Here is a 22,705-nt window from a genome sequence, read left to right as displayed (position 1 = left end):
CGGGGCACGAACCCGTGTCCCCTGCATTGGCAGGCGGACTCTCAACCACTGCGCCACTAGGGAAGCCCCCTAATGTTTCTTGATAATAAGTCTGAGATTAGGTTTTCTTTTGATTTTGAGTTAAACTCTTTAACTGGGAAAAAAATGCCACTGTGTTAGGTCATGGGCCATGTGGAAGAAGACAACCTTGGTCTTTGGGCATCTGCCCACCCCTGAGCTGTCTCACCATCAGCTTCTGGGGCCCTGGCGAGGGTCTTAGCTCCAGGAGTCATTTTAAGTGAAACATAGATTTTTCAGTTCAGAAAAGTTCTTCAAAGTCCTTAATTTCCTCAGTGGAAGTATATGTTAGAATATAGTGTGTATTTATAACCCACATTCCAACCGTATAGATGTGAAATAGGACTCCAGTAGGCATGTTTGATTTCAAGGGTTTTTTTGTGGGTAAGTATCCTGAATTCACTCGGAGGTTATCAGCAAGGGGTGAAGGGAGATGAGAGGCAGGAGGCTGGGAGGTGGGAAGGGTGTGCGGGAGGGTTAGTTCCTGACAGTTGGTTCATTCTGCCAGTGCACCTGAGAGATGCCACCACCCATGAGAAGAAGCCTGTGATTCCAAGTCTTCACTGTATTGATTAGGGGTGGCCTGTCTCAGCCAGTCATTCTAGAGGTTCAGCAAATACAGGTAATACTGGTTAACTGCATCCAGAAATCTTTATCGTAAAGCATTGCAGCTTGCCCCTGGGAACACTTATTTGAAGATCTGCCAACATTTTCCAAGCACTAGTTTAAGGTCCTTCTCACTTTCCAGCTCAGATATTTCTCCTGTCTGTAAGATAAAGTTTGTAATTTTGGTTTTCATATTCACAGACATTACTTAAGAATTTAAGTTTAAATGAATTTCACCTGACCATTCACTGGCTTCCTTGGTTAAATTCCATCCCATCAGTTATATTCTAGTCCATTGAGTTGTGGATGTCTCGGGTTTAATCATTCAACCACAATTAAGTACCTACTGTATGTCAAGGTCTCAGGCACTAGAGACAGAGTTAGAATAACAGCTAAGAGTCAGAGGGGAAGCTATGTATATAAAAACAAATACATATAGAACAATGAACCTCAAAGACATCAGATGTATATAAAGAGCTTTAAGACCACAAAATCTGCATGTGGTGAGATGTTCCTCTGCATTCTTAGGGTGACCACAGAATTTATCATCCAAACTAACATACTTTTGAAAGTAAAAGGGCAGTGTCGATCATTGTGCTGCGATACGGGCATTAAACCTGGGCTGTCTGGGGCTGGCAGGGTGCATGCTCGCTCTCTTCACTTACCACCTGCACTGGCTCACTCTGGGTTCCACCATGCTGCCATGTCTATTTCCTGTCATCATGCACCTTACAAGATTATATATAACGGCTGTCGTGTGCCTTATTAATTGTAAGTACAGCAGAGTGGGTCTGATATGAGTCAATTTTTTGCTTCCATTTAGGAAGCATTTAGTGCATGAAGCAAAAGTATTTGGAAAATAACATGTGGTCTGTGGTTCACAAGCAGCACTGAGTTACAAATGCCCTAATGCATACATTTGGTTCAGGTGATTAAAAAAGATTTTATTCTAGTGATCTCAAAATACAAAAAAATGAAGCAGAAACATTTTATATGTTGCGATTTTTGAAAAGTCAAAACTTACAGTATTTCTTGAAATACCTGACATGTTTGAAATAAAGGCACTTAATACCTTTCTGCTTTTCTGTTACATGTTTTCATTATGCAAGCCGGTGTTATAAGTAAAAAGTCAGAAGGTACACCAGAAAAGCCCTTGTTCAGACCTACATAAATCTCCCCCACAAGGCCTGGGTAGTGCTGGCCGTTGCCTTCCGAAGGGAGAGTGATCTGTGTGCGTTCATTTCAGCCACTCCACCCCATGCTCGTAGCTGGCCTGGTGCTCTGCTGGGCCCTGAGGATGCCAGAGTGGGGGGGGGCACTTTTTGAGGGGAGACGAGGCCTCTGTCTTCAAGGAGCCTCAGATCTGAGGGTGAGGCCCACCATAAAGCAGGCAACTGAGTCTGAGCGAAGTGTTACTGGAGCCCAGGAGAGCAGTGATCTTTGCCAGAAAGAAAGAATCAGAACCTGGGTGAGGTGGGGAAGGAGAGGTTTGCCAGCAAGGAAGCTGCAAAACTGAGTTCGAAAACTCCCTTCTTTTTCAGATTTCATTTTTTCTTTGTTAGTCTACGTACTTCTCGTTCCCCTTTATTCCATTTCTTTCTTTTCTTAAAATTTATTTATTTTATTTTTATTTTTTGGCTGTGTTGGGTCTTCATTGCTCTGCGCAGGCTTTCTCTAGTTGTGGTGAGTGGGGGCTACTCTTCGCTGCGGTGTGTGGGCTTCTCATTGCGGTGGCTTTTCTTGTTGCGGAGCACCGGCTCTAGCCACGCAGGCTTCGGTAGTTGTGGCACGAGGGCTCAGTAGTTGTGGCTCGTGGGCTCTAGAGCGCAGGCTCAGTAGTTGTGGCGCACGGGCTTAGTTGCTCCATGGCATGTGGTATCTTCCCGGACCAGGGCTCGAACCCGTGTCCCCTGCATTGGCAGGCGGACTCTTATTAACCACTGCACGACCAGGGAAGTCTCTCCATTTCTTTCTTTTCTTCATGAACCCTCTGCCTTGAGTGTCTTCTGTCCTCCATCCTTTTATTTTTAAACTGAAGGTGTTCACAAGGAGATGGGCAGAAAGGAGTAATGACATTTATTAACCAAGATTAACTAATATTCTTAGTATTGCGTACTATGCTATGTAGTTTACACGCATGATCTCTTTACTCCTCAGAGCAGTTCTCTAAGGTTTATATGTGGTCAGTATCTCCTTTTATAGGTGAGATGAAAATGAGGTTTGCAGAGGTTAAATAATTTGATGGGGGCCATACAGGAGGTGGGAGGGATGGGATTCGAGCCCAGCCCCTGCTCATTCAGTGTACTGTGCCTGTGTTCCCTGGGTTTGGATACAGGCCACCAGTGCTACAAGGCATGATTTCAGTGGTGCCTACACCTTCAGTAATGCTGATACATAGGGAAGAGAGTCATTCCCATTCCCTTACCTTTTCATCCTACACCACTGGCCCCACCCCCCCCTAAAATTTTTCCAAAACCTTTAACTTGGCTTTACTTTGCTAATCTCTTTTTCTAAGGACTGGAGAGCAGGCTTCAGGCTCAGAAGCTTCAGCAGGAAACATGATTTTAAAACAAGTGTTTCTTTTCATACTCACCTTAAAGTTCTTTTTAACTTTTATTGAAGTAAAAAGGCTATTTAAAGAAAAATACTGAGACCAGATAGGATGCAGATGTGGACAGGTTGTGAAGGTGCTGTGGGAATGCGCAATTTGGGAGAACATGCCTGCCTCAAGGGAGGAATTAGAGACAGAAGATGAAAGCCAGAGACAACCCTCAGGGTAAAGTTTTAGCATTTTTTCATCTAGGAGTCAGGGAGGGCTGGTGATTCTGTTCCATTTGCTGCCTTTTCTTTTTCTTGTATGTTGGTGGCAAAATGTTTGGAGTCTACTTGGCTTAATGATCCTTCTTTCAGGCATGTACTATTTATAACTTTATAGTCATCTCTCTGCCTGCATTGGCAATGGAAATGGGAAGTTGTTGAAAGTATCTTTAAAACCAAAAGGAATTTGCATATAAGTTTATGCAGAGGGCCTTAATCTGGTGTTTTAGTTCTTAGAAATACCTAGATTTTTCCGTTCATAAGTAAATTTTCAGTGCATCTCAAGTTATCATTTTGTTTTATTTTGCTCTCCTGACAGTGTCATAAGAATCAAAGAAATGCCCATTTAAATTTCTTTACCCAGTGGTATAAAAGTTTTAAACTACATAGTTATGGCTCACTAAGTGGTAATTCTATTTTTCTTTTTTTTCAAGGACTGCACAATTAGATTTTAGTAAGATTGAGATTTCAGTGTCTCTTGGTATATTTGTCAGGACAGACTCACAAGCAGTTTGCAAGCGTCCATGAACAAATCAGGTTAGCAATACATTTAAACCAGTGCAGACAGATTATCCTCATCACCACGGAGACAAAGCAGTCAGGAGATGAGTTTGGTGCAGTAAGCACAAGTGGCATGATATAATGAAGTTGTATTCCATTAAGCTCTTGTGTACGGGGAGCAAAATGTCATCACCTGAATGTGGCTGCATTTCTGTGATACAACCTCATCTGTTCCGTCAACTAGTTTTGCTCTGATCAATAAGCAGTTTTCTGTGGCCTTTCACTGCTGTCAGATGTCATTGAGTGATGTAAATGCACGTCAGAAACTAGAAACTTGACAGCTCACCCAGAGTGGGAAGGGAGAGAGAAGAGGGAAATCGCTGCAAAAGACATGGTTGACAGCTGGCATCTCCTCGGGGTAACTGATTGGATACTGTAGCAGCCAGCACTTTCCCCATATAAACACGAAGGAAAATGATCCCAGAATGTGCAAAATACAGAACAGATGTCTTAAAATAATTTAAGGGAAAAAGTATTATTGTGATCTGTAGCATAATGATTGTGTAAATTGTTTAGGTAAAATACATCAAAAAAATTAGTTGCTGTTTGTTTTTGACTAAGAACAATTTAGCCAAATGAAAATATAATATTTCTAACCATTTTCTCCATTGCCCACTGCCAAAACTACAGTTAGGAAAGTTTGTTTCGGTGCAGAAAGAGATGTAGCCAAAAAGACCTTTATTATAACAGTATCCATGTAAGAGAATATTAGGTAGTGATAAAAGGAGGGAAAGGACAGTCTTTATATCCTCATATGGGAAGGTGCCAGGGTCCATTGCTAAGTGAAAAAGCAATGGGTAGAACAGGGTGTGATGTGCTGCCTTTTGTGTAGAAGGGAAGGACATAAGGCTGACTCAGTTCAGACGTGAACATAGCAAGGCTGAAAGGACCTGTTCACAGCATCGGGTGCGGGATGCGGGGTGTGACCTGGTCAAAGAGTGTCAGAGTTTCAAGGGAGGCTTTACTGTATATGTTTTCATATCTTTAAAAAAAAAACTTAAAACCATATGAATGTGTTACCTATTCAAATTGTTGAATTAGAAAGAGATGTTTCTTTATTTCACATATGAAATTGTCTTAAATGTGCAAAAGGAAATATAGTAGTTACCATATTTAACAAAGGACACATATTCCAAGAGCAGTCTGGTTAGACTCTTCATTACCAAAGCAAGTAAAAGGCATTCAGATGTATTAAATGAGGGTCATTAAATACTAGTTCAAATAATTTTAGTAGCATTGACTAAAATTCAGGGACACTTAGGTCATGAAAATAAAAAAAAACCTGTTATTTGTTGAGTGCTTACTATATGCCAGATGCCATGCAATGCACTTTATAAATGTTAACTTATTTAAATCCTCACAGAGAAGCTATTATTTCTGTTTAACAGATGAAAAAGTTGATGCCCAGTGAGTTTAAATAACTGTAGATACACAGCCAGTAAAGCTGGAGTTTGAACCTGGGTTTTTGGTCTCCAAAGATAAGTCCAGGGTCTGCGTAGCAGAGTGGAGAAAGCTGAAAGCAACATGGGCATGTGTAAACGTGAGGACAATTGCCTTAGCCTGTCCGTGTCGTCACGACTAGAGTGCAGTGTTAAGTACTGGGGATGTCCTCCGTTGCCCAGGTTTCCCTGTTAAGATGCCTTCTGCACCATTTCCATGTCCTTCCAGGTCCTATTTCAGTCATAATCATGTGCTTACAATTAGTTAATCTGTAGCTCTTCTCTGAGTTTCAAGGGGGAGAGACTGTCTTTTACACTGCCCTGCAGTAGGCCAGCTCAGAGCCTGATCCATGAACGTACTTAATAAATGCTTGCTGAGGGAATGACTTAGTTTAAGAGGCAGACCCTGTAGTAATGACTAGATTGCATTACATTGGTGTGGTTATCTTGTGCAAACTACCTAATGGAATAATCCTTTCTAGTACATGCTTTCACTAATGAGGAATGCAGCTTTGAGGCCAGAGTGGATTGAGGGCTTGTAGGTTCAAGGCAGAAAGATATCAGTTTATTCTATAAATAGTGAACCATCACTTTACTATTAGGAGTAACAACTGTAAAGGGAGAAGATTAGGAAGTTAAAATCACCAGAGATAAAGTTTACTTTGACAATGGGAAATGGAATTAAAAGAATCCAGTAGAACAAAGTTGCATCAGAACTTCCACCTTACCACTGTAATATTCAGCGTTTGAGGATCTCTTTGCCTCGTGTCTGGGTGTCTTGAGACCTGCCCTCTCCTAAACACATCCCCTGGGAAACAGCCCAGGCTGCTGCTCTGTTCGTGGCCACCACATCACCACTCTCTTTTACTTTTGAGGTTCTTTTGCTCTTCATTTCAGGACCAAGATTATAAGAATATGGCAAGGGGTTCAAAATAGGGCTATCCCCACTGCTCCTCCAAGGCCCAGCCTGAGGGAAGACAGGTTTCGATGGGTGAGTGAGGATAGGATAGGGGACGGATACTAGGTGGGAAGTGGCCCTGCTGAGCATGGAGACAGAGTGGGTGGTTCCTGGCCATCTCTCCCTTTGATCAGATCAGGTGGAGAGCAGGGTGGGGGGTTGCTGCTAATGAATACATGGAAAACTCTGCTTTGGATATTATCAGTCCCTTGCCCACCCATCCCCTTTTTAAGACTGGCTTTGGGTACCTTCCCTGTCCTCAAGTACTTCCCACAGTGCATGAATAGGCTACACATACATGTGCCCTTGTCCTCTTCTCTCAGTCATGTGCTGGGTAGGAACCAGACCCTTGGTTGGTACTTCTTTCTTATACTTCAGAATTGTGTCACCAGGCGAATCGTTACGTAGTTTTGATGGAACCCAGAGTTGATCATTGTAACATGGAATCCCAGTCATAAATGGAAGCACTGTTTCATGCTGATGAACAAGAACCTAGAGCTTATAAATCATAACCCATCTTTACCTGGATCCCTATCATCAGATACTGAGCAGGTAGAGTTAATCTGGGGACCTCAAAGTTTTCCCCCTGCAGTATCCTTTATAGGACAACTGAAATAGTCCTAATTCTCTTTCAAAATTCTATTCACTTAGTGGTCATACCCCAATGGTGATTCTGATATTTCTGTATCCTTTGACTTTCTTCTCTTTTCCATTTCACCTAAACAGGCAACTGACTTCACTCTTTTTAAAAAAAAAAAAAAAACATCCTTATTGGACTTTCATTGCTTTACAACGGTGTGTTAGTTTCTGCTTTATAACAAAGTGAATCAGCTATACATATACACATATCCCCATATCTCCTCCCTCTTGCATCTCCCTCCCACCCTCCCTATCCCACCACTCTAGGTGGTCACAAAGCACCACTTATTGAAGAGCTGATCTCCCTGTGCTATGCAACTGCTTCCCACTAGCTAGCTATTTTACATTTGGTAGATTTTATAAGTCCATGGCCACTCTCTCACTTTGTCCCAGCTTACCCTTCCCCCCCTGTGTCCTCAAGTCCATTCTCTATGTTTGCGTCTTTATTCCTGTCCTGCCCCTAGGTTCTTCAGAACCATTGGTTTTTTTTTTAGATTCCATAAATATATGTGTTAGCATACAGTATTTGTTTTTCTCTTTCTGACTTACTTCACTCTGTATGACAGACTCTAGGGCCATCCACCTCACTACAAATAACTCAGTTTAGTTTATTTTTACGGCTGAGTAATATTCCATTGTATATATGTACCACATCTTCTTTATCCGTTCATCTGTCGATGAACACTTAGGTTGCTTCCATGTACTGGCTATTGTAAATAGAGCTGCAATGAACACTGTGGTACATGACTCTTTTTGAATTATGGTTTTCTCAGGGTATATGCCCAGTAGTGGGATTCCTGGGTCGTAGGGTAGTTCTATTTTTAATTTTTTAAGGAACCTCCATACTGTTCTCCATAGTGGCTGTATCAATTTACATTCCCACCAACAGTGCAAGAGTGTTCCCTTTTCTCCACACCCTCTCCAGCATTTACTGTTTGTAGATTTTTTGATGACGGCCATTCTGACTGGTGTAAGGTGATACCTCATTGTACTTTTGATTTGCATTTCTCTAATGATTAGTGATGTTGAGCATTGTTTCATGCGTTTGTTGGCAATCTGTATATCTTCTTTGGAGAAATGTCTGTTTAGGTCTTCTGCCCATTTGTGGATTGGGTTGTTTGTTTTTTTGATACTGAGCTGTATGAGCTGCTTGTAAATTTTGGAGATTAATCCTTTGTCAGTTGCTTCATTTGCAAATATTTTCTCCCATTCTGCGGGTTGTCTTTTCATCTTGTTTATGGTTTCCTTTGCTGTGCAAAAGCGTTCTAAGTTTCATTAGGTCCCATTTGTTTATTTTTGTTTTTATTTCCATTTCTCTAGAAGATGGGTCGAAAAAGATCTTGCTGTTATTTATGTCAGAGTGTTCTGCCTATGCTTTCCTCTAAGAGTTTGATAGTGTCTGGCCTTACATTTAGGTCTTTAATCCATTTTGAGTTTATTTTTGTGTATGGTGTTAGGGAGTGTTCTAATTTCATTCTTTTACATGTAGCTGTCCAGTTTTCCCAGCACCACTTATTGAAGAGGCTGTCTTTTCTCCATTGTATATTCTTGCCTCCTTTATCAAAAATAAGGTGACCATATGTGCGTGGGTTTATCTCTGGGCCTTCTATCCTGTTCCATTCATCTATATTTCTGTTTTTGTGCCACTACCATACTGTCTTGATTACTGTAGCTTTGTAGTATAGTCTGAAGTCAGGGAGCCTGATTCCTCCAGCTCTGTTTTACATTCTCAAGATTGCTTTGGCTATTCGGGGTCTTTTGTCTTTCCATACAAATTGTGAAATTTTTTGTTCTAGTTCTGTGAAAAATGCCAGTGGTAGTTTGATAGGGATTGCATTGAATCTGTAGATTGCTTTGGGTAGTAGAGTCATTTTCACAATGTTGATTCTTCCAATCCAAGAACATGTTATATCTCTCCATCTGTTTGTATCATCTTTAATTTCTTTCATCAGTGTTTTATAGTTTTCTGCATATAGGTCTTTTGCCTGCTTAGGTAGGTTTATTCCTAGATATTTTATTCATTTTGTTGCAGTGGTAAATGGGAGTAGTTCCTTAATTTCTCTTTCAGATTTTTCATCATTAGTGTATAGGTATGCAAGAGATTTCTGTGCATTAGTTTTGTATCCTGCTACTTTACCAAATTCATTGATTAGCTCTAGTAGTTTTCTGGTAGCATCTTTAGGATTCTCTATGTATAATATCATGTCATCTGCAAGAGTGACAGCTTTATGTCTTCTGTTCTGATTTGGATTCCTTTTATTTCTTTTTCTTCTCTGATTCCTGTGTAACATCCAAAACTATGTTGAATAATACTGGGGAGAGTGGACAACTTTGTCTTGTTCCTGATCTTAGAGGAAATGCTTTCAATTTTTCACCATTGAGAACGACGTTGGCTGTGGGTTTGTCATATATGGTCTTTATTATGTTGAGGTAAGTTCCCTCTATGCCTACTTTCTGGAGGGTTTTCATCATAAATGGGTGTTGAATTCTGTTGAAAGCTTTTTCTGCATCTATTGAGGTGATCTTATGGTTTTCCTCCTTCAGTTTGTTAATATGGTTAATCACATTGATTGGTTTGCATACATTGAAGAATACTTGCATTCCTGGGATAAACCCCTCTTGATCATGGTGTATGATCCTTTAAATGTGCTGTTGGATTCTGTTTGCTAGTATTTTGTGGAGGATTTTTGCATCTATGTTCATCAGTGATATTGGCCTGTAGTTTTCCTTCTTTCTGACATCTTTGTGTGGTTTTGGTATCGGGGTGATGGTGGCCTCATAGAATGAGTTTGGGAGTGTTCCTCTTCTATATTTTGGAAGAGTTTGAGAAGTATAGCTCTTCTCTAAATGTTTGATAGAATTCGCCTGTGAAGCCATCTGGTCCTGGGCTTTTGTTTGTTGGAAGATTTTTAATCACAGTCTCAATTTCAGTTCTTGTGATCAGTCTGTTTATATTTTCTATTTCTTCCTTGTTCAGTCTTGGAAGGTTGTGCTTTTCTAAGAATTTGTCCATTTCTTCCAGGTTGTCCATTTTGTTGGCATAGCGTTGCTTGTAGTAGTAATCTCTCATGATCCTTTGTATTTCTGCAGTGTCAGTTGTTACTTCTCCTTTTTCATTTCCAGTTCTATTGATTTGAGTCTTCTCCCTTTTTTTCTTGATGAGTCTGGCTAATGGTTTATCTATCTGTTTATCTTCTCAAAAAGTCAGCTTTTAGTTGTATTGATCTTTGCTATTGTTTCCTTCATTTCTTTTTCATTTATTTCTGATCTGATGTTTATGATTTCTTTCCTTCTGCTAACTTTGGGGATTTTTTTCCTTCTTTCTCTAATTGCTTTAGGTGTAAGATTAGGTTGTTTATTTGAGATGTTTCTTGTTTTTTGAGATAGGATTGTATTGTTATAAACTTTCCTCTTAGAACTGCTTTTGCTGTATCCCATAGGGTTTGGGTCATTCTGTTTTCATTGTCATTTGTTTTTAGGTATTTTTTGATTTCCTCTTTGATTTCCTCAGTGATCTCTTGGTTATTAAGTAGTGTATTGTTTAGCCTCCAAGTGTTTGTATTTTTTACAAATTTTTTCCTGTAATTGATATCTAGTCTCATAGTGTTGTGTTCAGAAAAGATACTTGATACGATTTCCATTTTCTATTTACCAAGGTTTGATTTGTGACCCAAGATATGATCTATCCTGGAAAATGTTCCATGAGCACTTGAGAAGAAAGTGTATTCTGTGTTTTTGGATGGAATGTCCTATAAATATCAATTAAGTCCACCTTGTTTAATGTATCATTTAAAGCTTGTGTTTCCTTATTTATTTTCATTTTGGATGATCTGTCCATTGGTGACAGTGGGGTGTTAAAGTCCCCTACTATGATTGTGTTGCTGTTGATTTCCCCTTTCATGGTTGTTAGTATTTGCCTTATGTATTGAGGTGCTGCTATGTTGGGTGCATAAGTATTTACAATCATTATATCTTCTTCTTGGATTGATCCCTTGATCATTATGTAGTGTCCTTCTTTGTCTCTTGTAATAGTCTTGATTTTAAAGTCTATTTTGTCTGATATGAGAATTGCTACTCCAGTTTTCTTTTGATTTCCATTTGCATGGAATATCTTTTTCCATCCCGGCCCTTTCAGTCAGTATGTGCCCCTAGGTCTTAAGTGGGTCTCTTGTAGACAGCATATATATGGGTCTTGTTTTTGTATCCATTCAGCCAGTCTATGTCTTTTGGTTGGAGCATTTAATCCATTTACATTTAAGGTAATTATCGATATGTATGTTCCTATTACCATTTTCTTAATTGATTTATGTTTGTTATTGTAGGGCTTTTCCGTTTCTTGTGTTTCCTGCCTAGAGAAATTCCTTTAGCATTTGTTGTAAAGCTGGTGGCGGTGCTGAATTAGCTTTTGCTTGTCTGTAAAGGTTTTAATTTCTCCGTCAAATCTGAATGAGATCCTTGCTGGGTAGAGTCATCTTGGTTGTAGGTTTTTCCCTTTCATCACTTTAAATATGTCATGCCACTCCCTTCTGGTCTGCAGAGTTTCTGCTGAAAAATCAGCTGTTAACCTTATGGAGATTCCCTTGTATGTTATTTGTTGTTTTTCCCTTGCTGCTTTTAATATTTTTTCTTTGTATTTAATTTTTGATAGTTTGATTAATATGTGTCTTGGCATGTTTCTCCTTGGATTTATCCTGCATGGGACTCTCTGCGCTTCCTGGACTTGACTGACGTTTCCTTTCCCATATTAAAGAAGTTTTCAACTATAGTTTCTTCAAATATTTTCTCAGCCCCTTTCTTTTTCTCTTCTTCTTCTGGGACCCCTATAATTCGAATGTTCGTGCATTTAATGTTGTCCCAGAGGTCTCTGAGACCATCCTCAATTCTTCTTATTCTTTTTTCTTTATTCTGCTCTGCAGTAGTTATTTCCACTATTTTACCTTCCAGCTCACTTATCTGTTCTTCTGCCTCAGTTATTCTGCTATTGATCCCTTCTAGAGAATTTTTAATTTCATTTATTGTGTTGTTCATCATCGCTTGTTTGCTCCTTAGTTCTTCTAGGTCCTTGTTAAACGTTTCTTGTGTTTTCTCCCTTCTATTTCCAAGATTTTGGTCATGTTCACTATCATTACTCTGAATTCTTTTTCAGGTAGACTGCCTGTTTCCTCTTCATTTGTTCAGTCTGGTGGGTTTTTACCTTGCTCCTTCATCTGCTGTGTGTTTCTCTGTCTTCTCATTTTGCTTAGCTTACTGTTTTTGGGGTTTCCTTTTCGCAGTTACCATTGTTTTTGGTGTCTGTCCCTAGTGGCTATGGTTGGTTCAGTGGGTTGTGTAGGCTTGCTGGTGGAGGAGACTGGTGCCTGTGTTCTGGTGGATGAGGCTGGATCTGGTCTTTTAGGTGGGCAGGACCGCATCCGGTGGTGTGTTTTGGGGTGTCTGTGACCTTATTATGATTTTAGGCAGCCTCTCTGCTAATGGATGGGCTTGTGTTCCTTTCTTGCTAGTTGTTTGGCATAGTGTGTCCAGCACTGTAGCTTGCTGGTCGTTGAGTGGAGCCGGGTCTTAGCATTGAGATGGAGGTCTCTGGGAGAGCTTTTGCCAGTTGATATTACGTGGTCCGGTAGGTCTCTGGTGGACCAGTGTCCTGAACTCGGCTCTCCCATCTCAGAGGCACAGGCCTGATACCTGGCCAGAGCACCAAGCCCCTGTCAGCCACTCGGCAAGGTACATGGGGAGTTTCTTGCGTTTTGGGATGTCTGAGGTCTTCTGCCAGCATTCAGTAGGTGTTCTCTAGGCGTTGTTCCACATGTAGATGTATTTCTGATATATTTGTGGGAAGGAAGGTGATCTCTACTTCTTACTCCTCTGCCATCTTGCAGGTCTCTGACTTCACTTTTTTTTTTAATTTATTAATTTTATTTTTTTTGGCTGCAATCAGTCTTCGTTGCTGCATGCAGGTTTTATCTAGTTGTGGTGAGTGGGGCCTACTCTTCATTGCCATGCGCAGGCTTCTCATTGCAGTGGCTTCTCTTGTTGCAGAGCACGGGCTCTAGGCAGGCGGGCTTCAGTAGTTGTGGCACGTGGGCTCAGTAGTTGCAGCGCACAGGCTTAGTTGCTCCGTGGCATGTGAGATCTTCCTGGGCCAGGGCTTGAACCCATGCCCCCTGCATTGGCAGGTGGATTCCTAACTGCTGCACCACCAGTGAAGCCCCGACTTCACTCTTGATCCAGCATTGATAGAGCCCTGAGGATGCCTTCTGCTTTTGCATTCTCCTTCGGCCACCCTTTGTAGTGTCCCCATCCCCCCCCCACCTTTCCCCTCACTTGCCCCCACACTCCCACCCCTACTTTTTCTTGATTGGTTTTGTTTCTTCTGGGAACACCTGAAAACTGCCTTCATTGCCCAGGAGGGGGCTCCACACATTCCAGGTGAGGTGGAGGACGACCAGCCCTCTCTTTCCCTCCTTAGACAAGTGCCCACCCACCTACAGTGGTTTTCTCTGTTGTCTTAACCAGCAGAGCAGCCTTCTCTTGGTCTTGCATGGATGTGGAAGGGAGAATAGCCTTTGATGAGAGGGTTCTTAAAAGATCCTAGTGACTTCATTTTTAAAAGGCCAACTATCCCACTTTTAAAGGCTGAGTTTTGTAATTTTTATGACTAAGTTCATTTTTAAATTGATATATTGTAATTATAAAATGCTTACATGAAAACGTAAGGAACAAAGTTTTCAGTGTGAAACAGAACTTTGGAGAAGACTTAATAACTTCCTTCTCAGTCTTCCCCATCCACTCCAAACTCTTTGGAATCCATAGTTTTGCAGTCAGCAAGATTCTTTTGCACATCTGATCAAGTCAGCTGCTGCTTCAGTCACTGAGCAGCTCCTCATTGCTCATTTGGTAAAGGCCAGTCAATCTCTAGTGTTGCTTAAGGGGCCCGGTGTGGTCTGGCCCCTCCCTACCTAAGGACTATTCTTGATACTCCTTCCCCCCTGCCCCCACCCCTCGAGCTCCAGTCTCACAGTCTGGCTGCTCAAGTGAATCTGCTTTAGTTAAGTAACCTTCCCCCTTGGCCCTGTCCACCTCCTCTCTCACCTCTTTCTGAGGTGTCAGGTCTCAGTTTCTGCACCACTTTCTCAGGGACTTAGCCCTGACTGGGATGTCCTATTTCAGGCTCTCAGTAGTCTGTCCTTTCCCACAGAGCATTTATAAGACTATGCATTGTGGTGTTAGTTCACTGTATGCCCAGTGTCTAGCACATGTTTACACATAGAAGTGATCAGTACATTTTCACTAAATAAATAGATAAAGTAACTAAAGCCGAAGTGAGAGTAAATGACCTATCCAGGAGAGCATGGCTACCTAGTATCAGAATTAAGACAAAACCCACAGCACTTTTCACTGTGTCTGGTTTTTGTTTCTTTATTAGGAGTCTGTGTCCACACATGTGACTTGTTCATTCTGATTGCATGAGGAAAATGTGCTCCTGACTCTGTTTCCAGGGATCTCTGCTTTTTGTTTTCGGCTCCTCTGTGTAATTGGATCCTTCTGGTACATTTTCTGTGGCCCCTCTTAAGGTTCATCACTGGAGCCCTGTTTGTTCTCTTGGTGTTTTGTTTTGTTTTTTGTTTGTTTGTTTTTTTTGTGTTTTTTTTTTTGCGGTATGCGGGCTTCTCACTGCTGTGCCTCTCCCGTTGCGGAGCACAGGCTCCGGACGCGCAGGCTCAGCGGCCATGGCTCACGGGCCCAGCTGCTCCGCGGCATGTGGGATCTTCCCAGACCGGGGCACGAACCCATGTCCCGTGCATCGGCAGGCAGACTCTCAACCACTGTGCCACCAGGGAAGCCCCTCTTGGTGTTTTAAAGCTAGAAGTTGGATGTTTACCCACTTTTCTTAATTCTTTCAAGTGACTATTTCAGATTTAGTGTTTATAATTATTTGTGCTTTTGTGTTTTAGAAGCTTTTACTCTGAGTCTTGATCTTGGTGCTTCCTTGTAAAATGCTTTTCTTTGAGTAGTAGATCTGGGGTCTTTAACATTCTGCATCTCAGATTTTATGTTAGCTAATTTTCTGGCTTAATGACACCCCTGCCCTTATTGACTCACTTTAAAGACAGGAGTTGTTTGCTTAACAGTGGCATGTAGTCTGTTTTCCCAAAATACAATCACTGACCAGAAAGTGGGTTGAATAGTAATCCTTTTCACATAAGCTGCCTGGAAACTGTCAGTTCAGCCTTATCTGGTGGGTGATTTGGGATGTGGGCTCGTCATGCTTGCATGGCAAACTCTATGTCACGATCTTTTTCCTCAGCTTTAGACTCTACGGAAAATTTACTAGCTGGCCTTAATTTTGTTATTGAGATTGACAAAACTTCATTGTGATCCCTTTACTCATTTGCTCTGCAAATACTTAAAGACTGCATTTGCTCCCCCTGGGTAAACATCTTTCCTTGCTCCTCAAATGCCATAGGGAAAGACCTGTGGTCCTGCCGTGGCTTCTCCATGGAAAAGACTATCTCATGTGACAGTGATGTTCTTAAAATGTAGCATCCAGAGTGAAGGGTGATTCAGTATGGACGTAGTATACAGGTTTTCAACTTAGAATTAAAAGAATAAGTGTGTCGTTTGTTTGCCTGATGGTTTCTGTTCTTCATTTTTTCCCTTGACTTCAAATTTGGTTCTTAGACCTTAATGAAGGAGGATTTTAAGAAACCAGTGCAGTGTGGTTTTGAGTTTGCAGATGTTCCTTCAGATAATGGTGGTAGTGATGATACTGAATATAAATTTTAAGGCCTTGGTGTAAGGACCCTGTCCAAAATCCATTAGCACAGATTTCTAGAAGTCATGAAGGTAAATTCTTCACATATCAACTAAATTCATATAAGGTAGAATTAGAGTTGTTGCTGTAGCTTTCTGGTAAATTGCAGGCACCATTGTGAATGGTGCTGACAAACCAAGGGACATCATTAAGAGAAATGAAGATTTTTCTGGAGAGTGAAAAAGTCACAGGGACAGGGGTCCTATGGCCCATTCACTAATTAACTTTGTGGAAAGGCTGCCCGTGATCATATTCTGGAAGACAGAGTGCTGATTAGCTATGAGACTTTTGAAAAGTCATTTACTTTTCTCGTTTGCAGTCTTCTCGTGTGTAAAACAGTGATAGTAACCGGCTCCTTCTGCGTCTCGTGAGTTAATAAATAATATCACAGTCCTGAGATAAGTATGCTCAGTGATCGCTACATGACTACTAAATGTTTCAGAGGCGTTTTGGTTTGGGAACAGTGGCTCCATTCAGAGTTTGTTGTTTGCCCAAGGCCAGTGTTAAGTGACCGAATAATGAATGTTCCACTGTTTGCCTATAGATAGAAAGCCAAATTATATAGTTTGGATGACTGTCAAAGAAGCTGTATCCTCCATTCACATGTGAAGCTTATTCCTTGGGACATTTTGGAAAATTAATTTGGTTTATGTCACTGGAATAGCACTTTTACATATTGCTTTATATTATTAATATTAATTATATTGTCCTTCTTTACTAAATTTTAAGCTTTGGAAGCTCTGTGTGTGTGTAATACTGAGCCTAGCAGAGATTAAGAATTTAATAAATAGTTCTTAGAACTTTAGAGCTGAGAGAGCACTTAGTAGCCATCTAGTTTAACATTCTCACATATTTACAGATGGCGGGAAAAAGGAGATCCAGGGGAGTTAAGTGGTTTACCAAAGTCACAGAGTCCTGGAGAAAGATCAGAATGTAGTCTTTCTGAAATGTCCTTTTCTACTCTTTCCAGCATAGATCACTGCCTTTGAATAAAATTTCAATGCAGGTTAAAACTTGTGTTTTAAGAGAGCATGCTTTATATACTATTTTAAATATGTCTCTCCATATACAGATTCAAGGGTGTATATATCTAATCCATAGAAAAGTTTATTTTATACTCTTGGTGCAATTACAGCTTTTTGCCACTTATTAAGACTTCAGAAGTACAAACCGGTAGCTCAGTAATTGCTTTCTTGAATCTGCCTTTAATAATTACATTTAGTAAAGCTGTATCGAAAATTAGAAAGGCAGAGACTAATGGAAAACTAGATTTTTCACTGAATTAGAAAGCAAGACAATCCATATATTGACAACACTTCAAGTTGAAACAGATCAGGAAAACTATTTTGGACTGTTTGTGCAAAGAGGCAAACCTGGGCCTGATGCACAGTGGCACCCGCATTTTATGGAAGCAGAGAAACTCTAAGAGATTTCATGTAAATTGGATGTTGAGAGGAGAGAGTCCAGGTCTGATTTTGATGTAAGTCATTTGAATCTTTTAAAGCCAGGAATTTCTCCTTGGTACTAACGAAGAAGTAAAAAATGAAGAATTGTGTTAATGAAGTAGGAATATCTTTGAATTAAAAAAAGCACAAAACTCAGTTGGAGGTCATATCTTGCACACAGAAGAAAACCTGAACAGGAAAGTAGTGGAGGGCTTGTTTTGACTTGCTTCTGTGGGGTTTGGTGCAGTGTTTTGACTTTGTGGCCAGAAAAATTAGTCATTTTAGTTATATTTAGTTCAGAAAGCATATTAAAGAGATCCCAACAGTAGATTAACTCAGGTGGTTCAGATATTAGGAAAATAATTAAAATGAGATATAATGATGTTAACTAAAAAAGCAAAACAAAACTGGTACCTCTTCTTCACCTGTCAGATGGACAGTGTGCTCTTTGCACAGTAGCAGGAGAGGGGCCAGCCGAGTAGCCAGCTGATGGACTAGCTCCCCACTGGCACCAGACTGGCTACAAACTTCACACACATTGGGACCCAATGAACCTTCTCATACTGTGGAGGCCCAAGGTTATAACAACTTTAGAAGAATGACTTCAGAAGGACCTGATTTTATGTGTCACTTTATCATGGATATCCTAGCTGCATCTTTTTAGCAGCGAACTATTGGCCTTGTCCATCCCTTCCTGAGAGTGAGTGCAAGTGTTTGCTCACAATCTCTGACAGTGGGATGTTGTATGTTCCCCTCCAAAGCAAGGGGAAACGTCTAGAAACTAGAGAGCTCAGGTAAATAGTTCTACACAGGTTCTACTGCACTCACTTGCAGGCTGAGGAAGAAAGAGGGGTGAGCATTTTGTAAAAGAAAAAGAAGCGGTGGGATAAGAAGACATGAGAAGTGAGCAGAGGGCATGTGGTCCAGTCTTTCTGAAAGACACTGTCTGCCCCAGATGAACCTGGGGCTTACATTTGATAAAGCCCTCTGATTTCACAGCCAGAAATTACACACAGGGACTTCTCTGGTGGTGCAGTGGATTAAGAATCCACCTGCCAATGTAGGGGACTCCCACGGGTTTGAACCCTGGTCCAGGAAGATCCCACATGCCACGGAGCAACTAAGCCCATGCGCCACAACTACTGAGCCTGCACTCTAGAGCCCGTGAGCCACAACTACAGAGCTCTCATGCCACAACTACTGAAGCCCGCGCGCCTAGAGCCCATGCTCTGAAACAAGAGAAGCCACCACAATGAGAAGCCCGTGCACCACAACGAAGACCCAAAGCAACCAATAAATAAATAAATAAAATAATTAATTAATTAATTAAAAACAGAAATTACACACAGGGTGGAAGAGTAGGGGAGAGTGGGTAGAGTAAAGAGCAGGGTTGTCTGCCTTGAGAAGTGAATTTGCTATTTGGTAAGAGAGAGAGTGTAAGACAACTAACTAAATAGAATCTGACCCTGAAGGTAGTGATTTTTGAACAGTAGGGATTAGCATGCACGGTTAGTTGTGAATGGGTTAACATTTGTTTGCCCTGATCAGTGTGTAAAGCAAAGCACAAGAATATGTGCATATGGCACAGTCTCTGCCTTAGAGTGGATGTGGGGAGAAATATATGTGACAAAGCAATACACAGTTGTTACAATATACATAAGTAAAATAGTAAGATGTTAGAAAGCATCTGGTCAACCCCCGCATGTCATAGATGATGAACAGGCATAATGCTGAGAAGTGATTTTTCTGTCTGTATGGCTAAGTGTCAAAGAGGGACCTGGAACCCAGGATATCTGATTCACAGCTTATTTTTCTCATTAGAGAATATTTTCACTCAAAACTTCAGAAAACGGTTTGAGATATAAATCTTCAGTGCAGAAGAAAATTGGAGAAAAAAATCTTGACAAGTGAAAAGAAGAAAAAACATTCTCCATCCCTTCAAAACATTTTGGTGTGTTTTTTTTTCTTCCAGCTTTTTTGGTACATACACATATATGTACACTCTTATGATAATATATTTCCTTAAACATGAAAATGTACTCTCTCTATAGCCTGCTCTTATTTTTTAAAATTTTAACAAGATTAACCATCTCATTTCATGTTAATACATCTTCTGAGACATGATGTGCTATGATTTATTAATCATTTTTCACTAAATATTAGGTCATTTACATTTTTATTATTATGAAAATACTTTTTCACTTTTAAAAGTCATATTTCAATTTCAGTTTGGTGCCACTGTGTTGAACAAATAATTCATATCCACTTATGTGCACATATTAGTTGAGAAATAATTATACATTTTTTGTTCTATGTCTATTCTTCATATGTAACTTTGCAGATTAATTTACTTTTGCAATATATCCCATGAAAAGTTACATAATGAAATGAATATAACTCTTTTACTCTCAACGATGTTTAAATTGGATATACTATTTATCTTTGAGGGCCAAGCAGCTCTTCTGTCCGGAAATGCTTTCATGTGTCCGTATTACACTGCTCTTGTACACTTTAGTTTGTAAAATTTAGGATGGCCTTGGCAAAGCCATGGTGAGGAGTAGAGTGCTCAGACATTCACAGAGCAGGGCTTCCCTGGTGGCGCAGTGGTTGAGAATCCGCCTGCCGATGCAGGGGACACGGGTTCGTGCCCCGGTCCAGGAGGATCCCACATGCCGCGGAGCGGCTGGGCCCATGAGCCATGGCCGCTGAGCCTGCGCGTCCGGAGCCTGTGCTCCGCAACGGGAGAGGCCACAACAGTGAGAGGCCCGCGTACCGCAAAAAAAAAAAAAAAAAAAAATTCACAGAGCAAATGTTTGGAAAAGGAATGAACCAGTGGTGGCTGAAGGTGTTAGTTCCCTATCTTGTGAACCATTTTTTTTTTTTTTTTTTTTTTGTCTGGGAAAGGACTTCACCAGAGTTTCCTTCAAATCGGTGTGTTGTGCTCTGAAGGGGAATGCCTGGCACGAGGTTCACAGTTGCACTGGCTCTGCTTGTGCAGAAACACTGTGGAGAGAAAGAAGAAAATGATCGTGTCCAGTTGATGGAGGTAATTTAACTGTGAGTGTCTAGCACATTAAATCTAGAGATAAGTCTTGGAGAAGAAGCTTTATCCTTCCTGCCCTCAGGAGCAGCTTTAGAGTTTTCACATTTTGGCTGCTTTAGATTTAGCTCAGGCTCTTGGGAATGACAGGAATTAGACTTAATGCATTTTCCGATTCTCTGTAGAGGCCACCTATATCACTAAGGGAAAGTGACCCATACAAACAACAGAATCTTGCAAAATGATTATATTTTTACAAGTCAACACCTTTTCTTGAATCCATTGTTCTTTCTTTAAAGGAGTCAGGCAAATTAGGTGATTATGACATATCTTGTTACTAGGAGAATCTCTTTGTTTGGGATAAAAGAAATCAATACAAGAAACTCTTGGAATGTCCTTTTTTTTTTTCCTCTTCAGCAGTTCCTAATATATGGGCTAGAAATGCTGATTCTACTTGAAGAATGACAGTGATACATGCTGAGGCCTGGCCTCTTTAGATTCCAGACTTCTCTCTGAGAGTGTTTGGCATTGGTGTGTGTTATATAGACTTAGAAAAGTTGGTACTCGGTTAAACACAGAAATTTAGTTGTAAATATTTCATTAGGTAAACTTAGGTTTTAAACAATCATGTATCAGTGCATTTTTAAAAATAGGTTAACTTAAATGTTTTTTTAATTTAAGTATAGTTGATTTACAATGTTTTGTTAGTTTCAGGTATACAGAACAGTGATTCAGTTATGTATATATATATATATTCTTTTTAGATTCTTTTCCATTATAGGTTAGTACAAGACATTGAATAAAGTTCCTTGTGCTGTACAGTAGGTCCTTGTTGATTATTTTATATATAGTAGTGTATATATATTAATCCCAACCCCCTAATTTATTCCTCTACCCCCTTTCCCCTTTGGTAACCATAAGTTTGTTTTCTATGTCTGTGAGCCTATTTCTGGTTTGTAGATAAGTTCGTTTGTATCTTTCTTTTTTTTTTTTGATTCCACATATAAGTGATAACATATTTGTCTCTCTTTGGCTGACTTAACTTCACTTCGTATGATAATCTCTAAGTCCATCCATGTTGCTGCAAATGGCATTATTTCATTCTTTTTTTATGGTTGAGTAATAGGTTAACTTAAATTTAGGATGATAAATAAAAGCTCTTACTAAGTTAAGTTCTGTGATGAAACTTTATCACCTGCATATGCCATCTTCTCAGTGCTGCCCACTCTGACCATTCTATTTAAAATTACAACTTTCCCCCCAGCACTCCCAGTTCCTTTTACTTGGCTCTGTTTTTCCCCTCATACCAGGTAATCACTTTCTAAAACATACCATATAATTTACGTATTTTTAAAATATATCTATTGTTATCTGTCTCCCCCGCTAGAGTGTAAATTTCATGAGGGCAGTGCTCTTTGCCACTTTACTTCACTGATAGGTATCAGACACCTTGAATGGGAATTAGCACATAGTGAGTGCTCAATAAATATTTGGATAAAGAAATGTCATCATCATCATCTTTTTTACAGTGTAACAGTTTTAAACCAAACATATATTGGGAGAGTAAAATACTTGATAAATGCTTTTTTTTTTAGGAAGAATTAAAATATGGAGTTTTGAAAGAAGGTTGAGAACTCTACAATCTTTAAGAGCTTCCTTTCTTTGCGTAGATGGGCATTTTAAAACTGTGGATGTGTGCCCTCTAACAGCTGTTTGTAGAATAGAACCGCTTCTTTCTCAGCAGGAACAACAGGGTGCCTCTTCAGGATCCTTGATTGTAGAGCCTATAAAATGGTCTGCATTTTTTTTAGGGCCCAGAGTTTGATCCTGTCCACCTGCTCTCTGCCCATGTTTCAGGGCTGAGCAGCAGAGCTTTGAAACTGGCAGGCATATAGCAAACTGCCTGTGCCCAAGTAACCTTCCTCTGTGGGGTCCAGTGAGTACCATAAAAGTTCAGTATTGAGAGAACACAGGAGGATCTTGAATCTCATCTCCTTGATGCCTATAGAAAGGAGCCCGACTCGTCATGGATGACCAGTAATTCTCCACCACCCAAGCTTACCTTTGCACCTTTTTGGGTTAAAAATAATTATCTACCTATTTCTGTTTATCTATCTGCATATATATATTTATGTGTATGTATGTATATTATAGGGGGAATACTTTAACTTTTGAATTACATGATTTTTTTGGTGAGAATATGTTTTTCAAGAAATAAACGTTGGGCCTCCCTGGTGGCGCAGTGGTTGAGAGTCCGCCTGCCAATGCAGGGGATACGGGTTCGTGCCCTGGTCTGGGAGGATCCCATATGCCGCGGAGCGGCTGGGCCCG

The 22,705-nt window shown here is 40.4% G+C and overlaps 1 protein-coding gene across 2 annotated transcripts in view; it reads left to right on the top strand.

The window, feature by feature from the left end:
* SNX24 (sorting nexin 24) overlaps positions 1 to 22,705 on the top strand; it is a 171,136-nt gene that overhangs the window by 47,110 nt on the left and 101,321 nt on the right. Inside the window, exon 2 of one of the 2 annotated variants that reach the window (XM_082620952.1) lies at positions 20,239 to 20,380. The exons of the other annotated variant lie outside the window; for it this stretch is intronic. Within the exon in view, the coding sequence (XP_082477078.1) occupies positions 20,288 to 20,380 (93 nt within the window). The 5' untranslated portion in view covers positions 20,239 to 20,287. The remainder of the gene's footprint in view (positions 1 to 20,238; positions 20,381 to 22,705) is intronic. 2 annotated transcript variants of the gene reach the window in all.

Source organism: Mesoplodon mirus (assembly GCF_964341445.2).
Source record: "Mesoplodon mirus genome assembly, chromosome: 5".
NCBI lineage: Eukaryota > Metazoa > Chordata > Mammalia > Artiodactyla > Ziphiidae > Mesoplodon > Mesoplodon mirus.
Note: the sequence above shows the minus strand (reverse complement) of the source record. Positions and strands in the feature narration are given on the sequence as shown.